Source organism: Xiphophorus hellerii, chromosome 12, assembly GCF_003331165.1.
Source record: "Xiphophorus hellerii strain 12219 chromosome 12, Xiphophorus_hellerii-4.1, whole genome shotgun sequence".
Classification (NCBI taxonomy): domain Eukaryota; kingdom Metazoa; phylum Chordata; class Actinopteri; order Cyprinodontiformes; family Poeciliidae; genus Xiphophorus; species Xiphophorus hellerii.
The window spans coordinates 17,200,083-17,217,352 of record NC_045683.1 but is presented as its reverse complement, the minus strand read 5'-3'; the positions used below and the strand labels follow the sequence as shown (position 1 = coordinate 17,217,352).

The 17,270-nt window shown below is 38.4% G+C and overlaps 1 protein-coding gene across 1 annotated transcript; it reads right to left on the bottom strand.

Moving 5' to 3' along the window:
• Positions 1-5,833: 5,833 nt before the first annotated feature.
• Positions 5,834-15,295, bottom strand: slc6a4b (solute carrier family 6 member 4b). The gene is made up of 13 exons (XM_032579232.1): positions 14,976-15,295; positions 14,142-14,276; positions 13,766-13,985; positions 13,465-13,603; positions 12,399-12,533; positions 11,289-11,392; positions 10,281-10,408; positions 10,082-10,194; positions 9,627-9,758; positions 9,392-9,491; positions 9,197-9,297; positions 8,172-8,339; positions 5,834-8,078 (listed from the first exon to the last, which is right to left on the bottom strand). The coding sequence occupies exons 1-13, from the start codon at positions 15,175-15,177 to the stop codon at positions 7,968-7,970; spliced, it is 1,788 nt and encodes a 595-aa protein (XP_032435123.1). The 5' UTR covers positions 15,178-15,295; the 3' UTR covers positions 5,834-7,967.
• Positions 15,296-17,270: the final 1,975 nt, after the last annotated feature.

Genomic DNA, 17,270 nt, shown 5'->3' with positions numbered 1-17,270 from the left:
GGAACTTACCAAGCACTTTTAAAGAATGTTCCTGCGGAAACAAGTAGTATATGGAACCGATATGCTACTGGAGGTTCCCCTGAGCTTATCTGGTAGCATCCTGGAACTACTTTGACAAGATAATTTCTTGGAATTTACCATCAATTACTTTCTAACAGCTTAACACATTCTTGGAGCTTTCAGGAAATTTACTGGGTATTTTAAAGAAACCAGGTTATATTGCAACCTGGCATAATGAGGTATTATCCTGGAAACTGGGGGTCACTACTGACTGAGGTCCTTTAGGAACGAAACTGTATTATGAGGTTACCTGTCAACATATTCTAATTGTTGCACTAAGCAGTAAAATTGGATGTTCATCCAAGAATCATATCAATCTACTGATTGAATAAAGGTAGATCATCTCTGTTTTGTAATCTTCAAGAGGTACAGTTACATTTACAGAATGAACCGTTTAATCCTGTTCCTGCTGTAAACTGTAAATTACTCAGAAAACCTTATTAAAAGACTAAGAAATTATACAAACATGAACACATTAAAGAAGAAACAGGATTGTTTTGACAGCTTTACTGATGACAACTTTACAATGGCAGAAATAAAACCATAAAAATACTCTGTGGGATATTTTACTTTTCGTTGTCTAGATCAGATACAAAATATTTCTACACATTCAAAGATTCATGGATTACAGAAAAAGCAGCTCTTTAGTTTGATGCTAAAAAGTTTTAAGCAAATCCTAAGCTTTGAATAAAGATATACCTGCTCTGACTGATCAGGTGAAAACAGAGGAAACTACCATAGTATTTCATCTCGCATTTGTTAGTTTAATTAATACAAAACTCAAATCCAAACAATACAGTAAGTAATGAGAGAGGAGGATCATCATCCCCTTGCAGATTTCTCCCCTCTACAGATCACCCTCTAAAACTCGATAACTACTCTAACTGATATGGGTAGAATCCAATGAAAAAAACAGGAGGTACACAGAGAGAAAGAAAAGTATAACAAATGTAGGGTCATCAAAAGTACCGCTACAAATGTTAAGCAACTGTGGTGGAAATTTTCACTGTCAATTTACTGTTCAAGAAGTTCTCCCAAAGCTCCAAAGTGCTTTGGGTTGATTATGCAGCAGAAGTGGGATTTTTTTTTTCTCTCTACAAAAAGACTTCAACAACCTTTGAAGAGCACATTTACTTCTGCTTTGTCCAATATTGATTGACTAAAGTCAAGTGGGGAAACTCCAAAACCACCCAAGGACTTTAATCCTCCGACCACCACACTTTACTCCTCCAAGACAGATTCTCCAGAGAAACGTCCATGTTCTCCTCTTTAGAGAAATCCTGTGAAACCACCATTCCACAGCTCTTCAAAGTTGTTTCCTCTGCTGTGTCCAATTAAATTGATTTGTCTCCAAGAAAAGAAAGCTTTATGTTTTGATCTTCTGGTGATATGCGTCACATTTTTACCATCACCAAGCTGAAACGATGACATTAAAGCATTTTCTTAATTTAGGATCAGATGTCATAACATAATTATTAGAAACATTGCATAGCCGACAGGAAAAACAGCAATCAAGACAGAAAAATAGAAGAATGGTTAATTTGTGTCATAAAACGCCAACAGAACCTCACAGAGAAGCACTGATTGGGTGACCTTGTAAAGATTTAAAATTCACAAGGTTGACCCTGTTTCTTCACAACCTCTGCAATCCTTTCTGGCATGCTAGATATAAACTTTTGAACCAAATCCCGGCTTAGAGTGAACCATTCTTGACGTATCAGAGTCTGGAGCTGCTCGCAGTTCGATGACTTCTGCTTGTCCACTCGCTTTTTGAGGAACGACCACAGGTTCTCCATGGGGTTGAGATCTGGAGAGTTTTCTGGCCACAGGTCCAAAACTTCAACCTCATGGTCTTTGAACCACTTGGTTATCACTTCTGCCTTGTGGCACGGTGCCCCGTCATGCTGGAAAAAATATTTTCCATCATCAAACTGCTCGTGTATTGTTGGAAGAAGCTGCTCCTGCAGGACGGTTTGATACCACTCTTCATCCATGAAGGTGTCCTTGGGTAAGACTGTGAGTGAACCCACTCCCTTGGATGAGAAGCAGCCCCACACATGCACCGCATCAGGATCCGTCACTGCTGGCATCATACAGGTCTCCTGGGAGGCCTCATCTTTTCTTCTTACTAATCCTTTTCCAGATGTTGCAAACAATCGGAAGGAAGACATGTCAGAGAAAATGACTCTGCACCAGTCCTCTGTGGTCCAGTCTATGTACTTCTGGCAGAACTCCAGTCTGCCCTGGGCCTTTTCCTCCGACAACAGTGGCTTCTTGGCGGCCCTTTTTCGTCTCCCTGCGCAAGCAGACGCACCCACTCCCACCTTCTGCAACTGTTGAGCGAGCTCTGCACCGGTGGCACTCTTCAGAAGAAGATCATCCTGGTTCTTGCTGGACAGTTTTGGACGCTCAACGCAATGCAAAACCCGCTTCACTGTGGACAGAGACACTTGCATTCCAGAAGTTTCCAGTTCCTGCCAGATTTGAACCTTGGTGGTTCCTGGATTGTCTTTGAACATCTTAACCAGTTTCAGTTCGTCTGAGTGGGAAAGCTTGGGCCTTCTCCCAGACCTGGGCAAAGTGCTGACGCACCCAAATAAATCATACTTGCGTATGATCGATTGAACGGATGATTTGGGAATCTGTAGCTCTTTAGAAATGGCTCCAAGAGACTTTCCTGACTTGTGCAGATCTACAATTCTCCTTCTCACATCCTCACTGAGTTCCTTGGACTTCCCCATTGCTCTGAGGGTCTAAATCTAATGAGTGCTGTCACAAGAATCCTTTTTATGCTGACTGAGGGGAATTGTATGTTTATAAAACCATTAAAATGCCTGAAAACCTAATTCATTTGGGCCAGGCTTCCAGGCAGCTGGCTGTGGCCCAGGGGTGCTGCCCTCAGCAGGCGTCTGAACACGTTGCAGGAGTGACTTTGCACCGGAAGAACCGCAAGCAGTCGGAGTCTGTTATTAGTGCAAATATTTGTGTCCAGTTTCAACGACGAGCCAGAGGTTTGTAGACACAGACAGCCATGATGATCATCAGCAGCAGCAGGACGGCGAGGACACTCCCCAACGTTACTGTGAAGCAGCAAAACACACGCACAGGTCAGCAACAGCGCCTTAAAACACTTCATAGGATGCATTCACCGCTGCACGGCAGATCGGAACATGGCGATGTTACAGTAAAACGGAACAAAAGAACAAAAAGCAAACAGCGGCCCGGATGGCAGAGTTCCAGACCCAGTCCTCATACTGGTTTTCAGTGAAGCACCAGAACTCACCTAGGTTCTGCTTCTGCAGGACCGCATAAGGCTTTTCGGTCACGTTGGAGGCGTCCTGAGCGCTGGTAATCACACTAAAACATAATATTACAGCCTGTGGGATGAGATGCGGGATCATGTTACAGGATGGAGGAAGAGGAGGAGGAGAAGGACGAGGATGGGAGGCGTTTCTTCTTCCGCTTCATCAGGGTCCTAAAGCCACTGGGTTACTGCGCTGAGCAATGACGCCACCAAGGGGAAGCCAGAAAGAAGCGTCAGACAGTCTACCGAAAAATCAAAGCTGTTTTCTAAATCAGTCTTTTAAAAGGTAGCCTGGTTAAATGACTCCAGTTCAGCACAAAAAAAAAAGAAAATGGAAATAAAAGAAAAGTGGGACATACAAGTGTTTCTAATAAGATATTTGTACAACTCTTTTTATGTTCCAGATGATTTACATATCTACAAAAATGTGACTATCTGACAGATCGCTTTGCAAATTTCATTAAAGTAGCTTATATTTTTAGATTTTTTCATTGTTAAGCAAGTAAAAAAATAAAAAATAAAATATTTGAGCTGTTTTCAGTAATAGGGTTTTGTGTTTGTGTTGGAACAGAAAGGAAAATAACCGTCCCCAAGGTATCATTTTAAGTCACTTTTCTCAAAAAACAAATACAGTGAAGCTTTTATTATTTTGAATCACATTTTTTTATTACTACCATCAGCTGATCCTGTGTGCTTTACAACCACATATATGAATAAATAAGAGCAAAATACTGTGAAGAACCAAGGTAAAGAACCAGATTCAGTTAGCACAATTATTCTTATATTTCACACAATTAAGGTGCATGGAAAGAAAATGTAGGATGAACTGATTTTCTTTGACAGGAAATATATATAGGTATATACAGTATATATATATAGCAAATAGAATATTCAATTTTATCTGATATATAAATTCATCAGTCAGCTCAGACTTATTTAGCTAATGTGGAAATATGACAAGTAGAAAGTAATGAGATTACCTGTAGCATCTTTCCTGTTTCTTATTTGTGCAATGTCAAAGTGCAATGAAGAACAGACCGACGGGTCAGGCTCCTTGAGGTAACATATTATATCGTCTCTCTGCATGTCTGATGGATAGGCGTGTCGACTTTTATTTTCTAACACAGAAGCCATAATTAACATCATGAAATGTCACTCACGGTAGACAGAGCTCCTTAAATAATGTCATTGCAACTAGAAAGCATGTAATTAATGCATAAAGTCAGAGGTCTGCTCTTAAATGAACGCATGCAGACACAGACACATATTCTGCTAATAAGTATCAGTTCTGACTTAATCAATCAAGGATGTGCATCTGATTGGGTAATAAGGTAAACAGGAGAAGGCACCCACAACAATTTGAATCTTATCTTGAAAGATAGAAAATATGTCAGTGTCTTCACCCTGGTACACTGTACCTTCAAAAAGTAATCATATTCTTTAAGCTTTTCTGTATTTTGTCACATTACAACCACAAATGTCAGTGTATTTTAATAGCCTGGAACAAAGTGGTGCATATAGGCATAAGGAACAGGTTCAGTGTTTTCTGTCTTTTAAAAAACAAAACAACAAATAAAAATCTAAAAGATGTGTCCTGCATTTGCACTCGGCTCACTTTACTCTGATACCCCTAAACAAAATCAGCTCAATAAGACATGCCTTTAGTTATCAGAGTCCTCCTGAGTTTAATTTGATCACATTAGAAATCCAGCTGCTCTGTGAAGAACACAGCAGAGAGGTCAGGGAGGGAGGAGTAGAGAATATTAGGTTGCACTATAAGGAATTTTTGGGACTTTTGTGAAATTATCTTCTTGATTACATGAATGCACGAATAAATCATACAAGTCATAAAACCAAACCTTTCCACACAAATGCCAAAGAATAAAATAACATCTTTTGAACGTTTAGTTAGTAATCAACAATCTTGACTGTTTACACTATGACATATTGCTTCTGTCAGCTCTTGTCGTGTATTTCCTTGCTTTGCATTGTGTCATATGAGCAGCAGCATTTTTGTATATGCTGCATCAGGTTGATAAGGCAGGACTGTATTTTATAGTGTGTTTCTTTCATGTATCCATTGCGCTTGCCTGTTCTCGACTTCAATAGGCACAAAAGGGCTTTAATCTGCTCACCATGCTGCAGCCAGCAGCAGCTCATATGTCCTGAACTCTGTTGTTCTTGAAGAGATAAGCCCTGATGTGGACAGAATTTGACTGAAAACTTCAAATGTGAATGTTTGCAGAGATAATAGGATTATAGTTGTTTGAAAGTCTAATAGAAATATCCAAAGTTTAATACCGCTCTGTTTGCATGCTGTTTCTTATCTAAAATATTGTTTTAAGAGATAAACATACATTGGGGAGTCATAAAAGGCTCTTCACAAATTTGTGGCCACAAATATCTACAATATTTACAACCACATTCTTGGTGTTTATTTATAATAATTATTAAAAACTGCCCACAACAGAGTTTGTATATGTTTATCTGAAATCTTAAATGAATAAAAGAAACCAGACGGACACAGTTAGGTGTTATAGTCACTTCATACACATTTTGCAGAAACCATGTCAGGGAGGACACAACAATCATCACATAAGTCTCTGAATAAAGCATTTAAAATAACATTTGTGACTAAAACATAATATATATTCTGATAAACATCTGAACAGTCTTTAGAGTAAAAACTTCTTATGGAGAGGCACAATATTGTTACCACCTTTACAATTTTTCCACACATGTTCAACTTAAGGCAAAACAGTCCAACGAGAGTCAAAGGACATTATTAAGAAACTTTTTTTAATGAATATCAACTGAAAAATTAGATTAGAAATGAATTAGAAACATTTTCACACATGTTATCAATGGAGAGGATTCCTGCTTTTAAAGTGAGACGATGGTATGATTTGATAATTTTTGGCTTTCTGTGTTGTTTAATTATATTTTGTGGGATTTAATGAGGAAATATACTTTTTTTTAGGATAAATTAATCAACAGTCCTTAGATCCTAATAAATTATTATACTTCAGAGCCAGGTCATAAAATACAATGATGTGGTGAAAACTGTAAATACCTGTCAACCTGTTTTGAGTTTTGTTACATTGAACCTAAAAGTAAATGCAACATTTGGCCCCAGATGTGAGCAAATCTGATGCCCTTTGTTGGAAAGTAATGCCATCAAACAAGTAAATAGTGGAGGAAGTGCTTCCTAATTACATAAATTAATATTACAATTACACAATCTAAATGTTATTCTCCTTGGCAAACTCTAAAATGGGTGCATGACAAGGAATTAAATCTTATCTGGACAATAAAAGAGTTCAGTAATATATTTCATATTTGTTACATACAGAGTGGTATGTTTTTAAACATTGGATTCTAGTTTTACTTATCATGGCTTACAGCTAAAAAAAAATCCAAACATCTGCTTCTCATAAAATTAAAATGCCACACAAGTTTAATTACAGTATGAGTGTTAACACAGAAATATTATGTTGTGACACACAGCAGTGGCAAAGATGGCTAACTTGACAAGTGTTTAGCAAACATTACTTGACTCTTTCTACAAAGAAAAAAATGCCACAAAAAGGGATTTATAAAGAAGCTGGCTGATAATAAAGTCCTGTAGATATCAATGGAAAGTTAAGTGAAAGAAAAAACTGCAGTCGTGAGAGTTGCACTAGACAAAGCTTCAAGAGTCACCACACACAGACATATCCAGGACATAGACTGTGGAGGTCTATTGATCAGAGATATTTTCATTTGGAAATCAATCTCTCAGAGTTTGAAAGAGTAGAGAGGCACAGAACCAAAGTGACTTGAAATTCGGTGGGAAGTTTCCACAGCCAGTAATGGTTTGGAGAAACATGTCACATGGAGGTGTTGGTGCACTGAAGCCTATAGGTAGCAGAGCCATTTACCAGGACATTTTAGAGAACTTCATGCTTCAATTTGCAGCTGCTAAGGCAGCTTGGGTGTCCATTCTGCTCTCCTCTGTGCCTCTCTGCTTTGATGTAATAATTTATGCAAATAAGTATTGAGAGCATATTTAGTACAATGTATGCTTTTTGGTAAGCCAGAATTTATTAAGTAAAATCATTTTGTGGTCCTATGTTATATTAAAATTTCCGGAGAAACTCATTTTTGGGTTTTCATTATTTCTAAGCCATCATCCTCAAATAAAAAAGAAACAAACACTTAAAATATCTCACTCTCCATGTAATAAATCTATTTATGAACTCACTTTTTATTTCTGAAACAAGGTAACTTTTCAATATTGTCTAATTATTCTTGTTGAGATGCAACTGCATTAATATTAAAACAGACCACAGAGCATACAACAAAACTAGTATCACATGAGAAAATAGCCATATTACAGAGCTGTGCACTGTGCAGGTGATGCAGGTCTGACTTACACAAAGTAAAGATATAGCTATTGCTATCTTAGATCCTCAAATGTAGCAGCATTCAACTTTTCACCAGTCTGCTGTGAAAAAGCCATCTGACGTGTTCAACATCACCACCAGGAGAACAGTCATGATGACAGGTCACGTTGGGGTTCAATCACAAATTACTTGAAACTGTGGTTTAATTAAAGAGGAGTTCACAAGCACACAGAGGTGTTCATGTCTTTCTGTGATACGGCGGCCATGTTGAGACTGTCAGTATGGACGTCTGGGATGGTCCTCTCTGGTCTCAGACACACAGCCAGCCTCTGTGGGAAACAAGCCGATGATCAGAGGTTTAAAAGAGGCTAGTAAATTAAACACATGAGAAATGGTTTTGTTGTTTGTTTTAATCCACAAACCTGTTTGAGAGAACCAGGGGTCCACACCAGTTTGTAGACCATGTATATGGGGATCCACATAAAGGAGGAGAAGCCGATGATGTAGCCGACTGTGATGCTCCAGTCTGGATACTTGTAGTCGAACAGCGTGAGGGGAGGTGCTTTCAACAGAGAGCTCACTATGATGTACTGAGAGGAGTGGAGAAAAATTACACTTCAGTGTTGGAAATTTCATGCTGAAAAGTTTTCAATTGTGCTGATGAGTTTTGTTTTTAGTGGTTCCCCAAACTATCTGAAGGCCTGCATGCTTTTTTTTCTTTGCAAAAAGCTAATGCTTGTTCAGATTGAATAGAAAATCAATTTTCAAGGCTTAACATGGACCATTCTCAATTAAATTTAGCTGTGTACTCGTATCCACCACATGAATATTCTTTGATCTAAACTCTTCCAGTGTGACTCTTACTGTAGATTTAGGATCATTGTGTTGCTGTTACAGCTTTTTTTTCTCAGGATCGCCCAGTATTTAATACCATTCATATTCCCATTAGCTTTAAACAGGTTTCCTGTTCACACTATGGCAAAATAAATCCCACTGAGGATTGTGGTTGCAAAAGGACAAAAAGTTAGAAGAGTTAAAAGGGTATAAATGTTTTTGCCATTCATTGTAAATATTATTCTTTAAAGTAAACTAAATATGTAAAATCAGCCAAAAGAAAGACAGATGCAAACAAAAAGGAGACATATCAAGCTGAGAGCAGAAAATCAGGGCTGACATTTGTTTTAATGTGGAAAAAGAGAAGTGAGGAGTTTAAGCTAGAGGAGAGTTTATTTAAAGGCTGCTGGTCCAAGGAGTGTTTGATGCTACAACAAGCTTTTACTCATATCTTATCTACTGTAGCCCACTTATGTCTGGATCTCCTCAATGGATGATGCTTATTTACCATTTCTTCCCTTCAAAATAAATACACGTTAATGTGTTCTCATTGTGCAGGTCCGAGGTACAGTATATGTTACTGTTATAAAAATTTAACTTTATCTTCTCTTACCGCCAGAAACGCAGGACTTATAGCAACCCAGCACACTCTCCAGAACAATCCTGGGGCTTGGCCGAGCATCGCCTGAACATCGTTACTAAATCTTTTAATCCCTGAAACCAGAAATAAAACAAAATGTAATTCTTACAGACAGTTATCAAGAAAGACACACAGAAATTTTTTTTTCCAAAACATTTATATTTGTACCGTAGAACCAGGAAACTGCAATAGCTTCAAGGAAACCCACAGCGATGATGGAGCATCCTACTCCAAACTCCTCCAGTAGCTTCACCACATAGGCGCCACCCTATGTTCATGTGAAAGTTGTGAGTTACATCAGCAATTTTATCATCTGGAAGTGCCCCAAATTTTAAAACAGCAAGGAGCTGGAACTGTCATTTTGAGTAATGAGATGACAAAATGTGTTCAGAGGAAAACTTACATTTGTGAGAGTGCTTAGAGAACCCAGGAAACAGACGACCACCAAGCACAGAACAAAAAGCTCACGTCTGTGAGAGAAATAATCTGGGTATTCGTCCAGCACAGCGGTGATGATTGCCTCTAGCCCTCCAAACTAAAACACACAAATATTTCTATCAGAAAATTCATAAATTAAACAATCAACTCTTGAACTTTTTATTGGGATTTTAATTGGGAGATGGCAGAAAAATGGCACATGGTTTTAAAAGGGGCATACAGGTAAAAATCTGAAAAAGTGTGGTAGTATGTTGAATTCAGGCCCCATCTCTCTATTAACCATAAAATCTAGAGCAACCATTCGCATTCAGCAATGACCTATTTAGAAAGTAGAGTACTATTGTGCTTACTTACAGTACTTTTGTTGCACAAATGGCCATTTGTATATTACAACATTATGAAACTATCCAGATTTCATACCGTGCTGTCGAGTCCCAGTGTGATCATCATCACAAAAAAAATTATAGCAAAAAAAGTAGACCCCATCATGTTTGCAATTGCTTCTGGGTACGTGATGAAAAGTAGGCTTGGCCCTGAAATAAAAATAAGAACAGGAGCAAGGCACAGGTTAGTACATGTTGAATCAGCTGATTTGACTTTGACTTCTGCATTTTCTGACCTTTATCTTTGGCCACATCCTCAACCTCGACCTTCCTCATCTCTGCCATGTAGCCCAGCACAGTGAAGATTACAAAGCCTGACACAAAGCTGGTCAGGCAGTTCACCAAACTGGTCACAATGGCATCACTGTTGGAGGAAGAACACAACTGAAATACACAGTCGTCATTGCAAGTGCTTAAAAGTTAAAATAAAACTAGAAAAAAAATAAAACTAATGTTTCAACATTATTTAAAGACATGCACAATTATTCATTTAAATGTAAAACTCAGTCATTTGGTTAATCACATTTTACTCTGACATCTGATTGGTTAACCTGCGCAGAGACTTCAGACCAATTACCTTGAACAGGGCAGCATTGGACTTCATCTGGGATGCAGATTAAATAAATTCATGAGGTGGTGTTGATCACAGAATAACAAATAAATGCTAAAAATACTTCATGGCAAATAATACTAACATACCTATTGTTGTAATTTTTTTTTTATTCTGTATCCCCAAAAATCTAAATATTAAAAATTAAACTTTTACTGAATTGTGGCACTTTTGGAGCTCGACACTAAAAGCAAAAATCCTGCATATCTATCCTGTCAAACAAAAGAAGCAAAACTAAAGGTCTGTTTGTTATTATTGTGGAAACAGACCTAAATCAATTATAATGCAAATGATTACCTCTCTGAGAAGAGATGGATTATACTTTTAAATTAATAGCTTCCAGAGGATGTTACCCTCCGCTGCAGCATCTGGTTTAATTCATGGTAGTTATATTCCTTTACTTTGCTGCATTGGTTTTACCTGCACAGCACACACACACTTGGTTTTCATAGGGTCATATGTTAAATTTCATGCACGGTGACTCTGTGTGGATGACCTTTAAGTGTTTCAGATAGATCACAGCTGATGCATGATGTGCATCGGTTCTAACTTTGCATGGAGACTACCTACTTTTTTCCAGCGGTAAAACACAGACTTTGTGTGACTCATCGGGTTGGATTTTGAAGAAGCGTACCGATAGCAGTTATTTGTAAAAGGGTTGTAGCTGGAAAGAGCCAAAAGAACGCCGAACCCAGGACCCAGAGAGAAGAAGATCTGAGCAGCAGCGTCCACCCACACCTGGAAAACAGGCGCAGACACTTTTCAACCCTTCCTCGAGTCTGCAGTCTGGGATGCTGCAGGTTTTCATATGTTAAACATGAAAAGTCATTCATTACTTCCTGACCTTTTAGTGACTTAATGTCATTAAAGTTTCTATTTCTCTATGTTGTGGTCTTGGTCACTCAATGTAATTCTGTCAAACTGAAAGATGTGCCTGTCAGAGGAAGGTCGAGCTGCTGCACAGCTGCATGCAGGGAGATCTGAAGAGCATTCGGCGGTAAAAAGGGGAGAACAGCATTGGATATCCATGAGCGAGGGAGGAAGGGGGGAGCCTTTGTTAATGGGTAGAAAATCTGAAGTAATTATGCATCTTATTATTCTGCTCTGTGGTTTATTTATGCATCTCATTTCATCTCATCCATATTCGCTTCCAAACAAAGCGATCGCACAGGTTTGGTGTAACACAGCAGCGAGCCTCATGAAGAAGAGGATTTTTTTTATATATATATATAGATGTAGGAGATATAGATAGGCAGATTGTCAAGAGGCTGGTATCTACCCAGGCGCCATTTTCAACAAATATATTTAATAACCCTGCAACAAACTTAAAGCTGTTCATTTTGTAAATTTACTTTACTTTGAAAAACACATAGAACAGTTTAGGTTAGTAAATGTTCAGTTTTTCTGTTACTGGTTGAGTGCATGCAGAGGTTTTATACAAATCAAGTTGTAAATAAGAAATTGTTCTTTGTCTGCTCGATTAAATAAAGCTTAAATAACAACTAAAATATAACACGGTTTTCTGTTGTTATATAGGAATACTGCCCCCAAAATAGAGTTTTAAAAATAATCAAGAATATAATCTTACATGTCTTTTTTAGATTTTAAGTCTACACATTAAATAAATTAGCGTAGGAGAAAAAAATATATTTTACAATTAAAGCAGGGTTTTAAGCTGATGATATGGGTGAATAATAATTCTAACATTTGAGAAATATAGGTGTTTAGCTTTTGGTTAACGTACACTGGTCTCCAGGAGCTTGTCCCACTGTGGTTTCAGATAAAACACCACACCTCTCCAGGCTCCTGGCAGAGTTGCACCTCGAATCAGCAGGATAAAAAGCACAATGTAAGGCAAGGTGGCGGTGACCCACACAACCTGACGGTGAGCAGAGAAAATAGCAGAGAGTGAGAAACAGAGAGATTTGATAAAGGAAAGTCTTTATTTTAGCAATTGAAAAAGTGAAACTCAGAGAGTATTAGGGTTTGCAGAAACACAGAAACAAGAGAAAAAGGATGTTCTCTAGAGTATCTGCACTCAATAGTTGATGATTTGCAGTATCAGTGCAGCATGGCTGCAAGCTGTCGACCTCTGTGGGGTTTCATATCAGTTAAATGAAGCGCAGAAACACAGAGGTCACTGACGCAGCTTTTGATACTTTTGGCAGTGTGGGCAAATGCCAATTCCAGTTGGACATTTTTTATCAATCTTCATAAAGGGTGTCTGGAGAAGAAAACATGAACTGTGAGCTTCATAAAACAGAGTGGACCAACATCAGAAGATGACATGGTACCCTAAACCATCACTGAATGTGGAAACTTCACACTAGACTTGGATTCTGTGTCTCTCCACACCTCCATCAGACTCCTGGATCTTAATCTCTAAACAAAATGAAAAGTTTACTCTTCAGATGAAGTCCTCTTTCATCTAAAGAGGACTTTGGGCCACTTCTTGTTCTAATTAGCCCAAGACATTTCTGACACCGTTTCTGCTTGTAGTTGATGTACTAGATTTGTCTATGTGAGGTGAAGTTTGAAGCTCTGACTTCACTTTGGGAACCACTCTAAAATTTTAGGAATATTTTGCTTCACAATCTTCTCACAGAGGTTATCCCTGCTGCAAAGGCACATTTTCTTCTGCCATTTTTTCCTTCCACAAAACTTTCCATTTATATGCTTGAATACTGACAAATTCTTTATTGGCATTCATAGCCACAATAAAGGCCTAATCATCAAAATGAATAGAAATAAATACTCTGCAATACATCTATGGAAGATGGTATTTATAAAGTATATTCATTCATTCCTACCTTCCCTGAGGTTCGCACACCCTTCCAGAGGCTGAAGTAAACTATAGTGAAGATAAGAAAGAGGCAGAGCATCAGCTGCCAGCGAACACCCCCGACATCTCTTAGTCCTGACGACTTGTGGATTTCAAGAACGTTCCTCCTGTTGAGAGAAAATCCGCGTCTCATCAGGCTGTCAGCAAACAAGACAAGAAGGGCTTGTGGTTAAAAATAACCATCTGGCAACATTTGTGAGAACTGTTACAGTAAAAGCTACTTATACTCGAATATGTGGTTTCTGTTACTCACACTTACATGCACTTACGTGTAAAATTCCTCTGCCGGAGACCTGGAGGAATTTGTCCAAGTCACATTATCCATTCCAAAGTAGTTGGTGCAGTCGGGGGTGTTCCAGACGTTATCACAGTTAGTCCAGGGGAGGATGCTGGAGAAGGAGGAGTAGAAGTAGAACAGGGCCCAGGCGATGATGGTGTTGTAGTAGAAGGACACGTACAGAGCAATGACACAGATGGCATATCCTATTCCTGAAAGACCAAGTCACACATCACGCAGTATTCCCACTTTTAGCTTTGCTTTGTGAACAAAATGCAGTGATTAATTATGGGAAAGGTTCAATCAAAAGGACTTTTTTTTTAATCTTATCTGAATTTGTGTTAAATCAGCTCATTGCTCAGCCTCACCTTTGAAAATGGGACAGATGTGTTTCCATATGGATATGGCTCCAGTCCGGTGGAACTGCCCGAGAGCCAGCTCCATGTAAAACAGCGGCACGCCACCAAAGATCGCCATCAAAATGTAGGGGATGAGGAAAGCACCTGAACACATGCATGACAGAAGACGCTTTAATGTCTCAGCTGTTCATCTGAAAACAACAAATATATTTTAACACAAAGAAATGACTTCAAAATTCATCAAAAACTGATACAACCACAGAGGAGCCACAGAAAGAAATGAAGAAAGGAAAAGAAAACAAAGACAGAAAAAAAGACAACATTTGAAAGAAAGAAATATCACATCACTAATTACCTTGATTGAAATTAATTGTTGATGCGTAAATTTAGAAAAAATAAAATAAATAAATATAGTTTTACTATTTATAATTTGGTTGCCTAAAATGATAGCTCTAAATTGACTCTTGTGTACAAAATGAATAAGTGTATCAAGTTGGTTTTTTTTGTATAATTTGTATATTTCAAGAGATGAGCCAGTAACACAGACAGAATTAAAAAAAAGAAATTAAAACTTTTTTGTTTGTTTGTTTGTTTAAATGCCTTTAATTTTTATTACTTTTCCATTTTAGATACGTCTGCTTTGGCACCATGGACAGTTCCTGCTATTAGTTTTTTCTGAGTAGTTTTACATTATTTAATCTATTAGTCAATTTATTTCTCTATTATTATTATTATTATTATTATTATTATTATTATTATTATTATTAAACGTTAAACAAGTTACTGACTTTACAAAAGTAACTTTATTAACCTGGAAGGTAAATTTCATCTTTAAACACTTACCGCCACCGTTTTGATAACAAATGTAAGGAAATCTCCAAACGTTGCCCAAATCCACCGCAAACCCGATGACAGACAGGAGAAAGTCCATCTTCTTGCTCCATTTGTCCCTGGAGTCCGTCTGGGTGATCGCCGGCACAGCCGCGGCGTTGTTGGCGCTGTAGCCAGAGTTCGGAGAGCCGTGCTGGGGCAGAGTGCCGGCCATGACCGCAGAGTCCTGTTCGGGGCAGCGGACTGAAAAGTTAGAGAGAGGAGCCGCTCCAGAGGAGAGGAGGACGCTGCTCCTCAACCAGATCACAAGGGCCGAGTGGGAGGAGTTGAAGCTGCTGGGGGGACGTGGAGGTACCTGTTGGTGGAAAAGAATGAAACGCTTCCCTTTCTGATAGAGCTTTAGGTCAAGTTGACCAGTTCTCTACATTAGTGTTGTTGTTAATGTTTGAGTTGCTTTTCATATTTATAGTATCCTTCAAAAGTAGAGGGAAATTATACGTGGTTTTTAATTTTATTTAAATGTTTTACCGCTTTACCTATGTTGGTAAAACAGGCCCCCTCTTTAGCAATTTTTAAATCTGCTCTTAAGACTTACCTTTTTTGGTTGGCCTTTGATTCAGTTTGAGATGCTGCTTTTCTGTATTTATCTGGGTATGTTTATGTATTATATAGAGTGTTTTACGTCACTGCATTGTTGGTTTTTATGTGTTTTAATTTTGATTTTTATTTGTTTAATCTTGTGATTGTACAGCACTTTGGTCAGTGGTACTGTTTTAAAGTGCTATATAAATAAACTTGCCTTGCCTTGCCTTTTATGCAAATACAAACATTGAAAGCTTTGGATTGTGTCTTCCTTGTTCAGCTTGGCCTTGAGATGTGTCGTTTCCATTTTGTCTTCTTTGCAAAATAGCCCAAAGTCAGAAGAAAAAAAATTGGTTGGAGAACATCTGCAAACATCATTTTTGAAATTAAATAATAATTTTATTTGATCTAAACCCATTCATTTTAACTCTGGCTGAACTCTGGTTGAATTGTTGGTTTTGAACTGGTTTTCTTTCAGGATTGTCCTGGATTAATCTCCGTCCTTCTTCCCATCAACTCTAATCAGTTTCCCCGAATCGGTTAAAGAAAACTGTCCCCACAGTATAATGCTGCCACCACTATGTGTTACTGTGAGGAAAGTGTGCAATGTTCATTTTTGATGTTTTACATGGATTGACCAGAACACTTTTTTGCTTTGTCTCTGCAAACAGAACTTCATGTGGCTTTCATAAAGACCCACCTGAGGTGTGAAACTCTGCAGCTCCTCCAGAGTCAGTATCACATTAGATGAACGACCATTCTTTCTTAAGTTTGAATTTATTGCTTAAATTTTGGATTTTCGCGGATGGCTTGGACGTTATTTATTTATTTTTCAGGGGACAGAAAAAAACAATCCATTAAATATTTTTACAAAGAAATGCATATTTCTTGACTTTTTGACTTAACTTTAAGCTGCTTTTCAACAAAGCAAAAGATCAAACTAACCACCAAATTTGAAAAAAATAGAAAGCGAAACAAATGTGATATGTTACATTTTTAGGGAAACAAGTCCAGTGAAAAATGATGATCATGTTTAAAGTAAGTGAACTGATTATTGCTCTTTAAAATATCTCACCATCCTGACGTTTGTGTGGTTTGGTGAAAACACCACAATCAAATCCCAGCAGTTCAGCTGTGCTCATCTGGCTCATCTTTCAAATCCAACCCTTTCAGCTGTGAGTGGACTAAAAGACTACTAACTGGACACTGTGGGAGCAGCAATCTTGTGTGAGCAGGAAGTAACAGAGAAAATGGATATGACCCAGTATGAGATAGGAGCGGAAGCATCCAGCATCCAGTGGTAGCCAAACTGTCTGGACTGGTGTCACATGACTGAGGCTGTCTGCCACCTGAGTCAGGAAATGGTGAAATGATGGCTTGCTTTTAAGTAATTTTAATACATAGATACTTTTAGATTCATGTCTGGCTGTGTAGGATAGGTTAACAAACAACTGAGAAAACAAAAATGGCACATGTTGTGGAGCCAAAATGCAAGGGTCCCTGAGGGCCAACAGCATCAAAACATTTTAGCTCTAAAGCTTGTATCACTGGCCTTCTGAAGCACACCACCTTGTCAGTGTGTGTTGGCATACACAGCCAGGAGAACATCAGATTGACAGCAGCTTGTATCACATGCCCTGCTGCCTGTTGGAGCCCGTCGACTCTAATCACACACGGACAGGTGGACGTTGGCCGTGTCCACCGCACTGCTCACTGACAGGCTGG

Coding starts and splice junctions, on each gene's coding strand:
- slc6a4b (XM_032579232.1), bottom strand. CDS start 15,177: ATGGCCGGCACTCTGCCCCAGCACGGCTCTCCGAACTCTGGCTACAGC. Junction 11,393..12,398: donor ACAAGCTCCTGGAGACCAGT/GTACGTTAACCA, acceptor CCTGTTTTCCAG/GTGTGGGTGGACGCTGCTGC. Junction 9,298..9,391: donor TGCAGTTTCCTGGTTCTACG/GTACAAATATAA, acceptor TTCTGGTTTCAG/GGATTAAAAGATTTAGTAAC.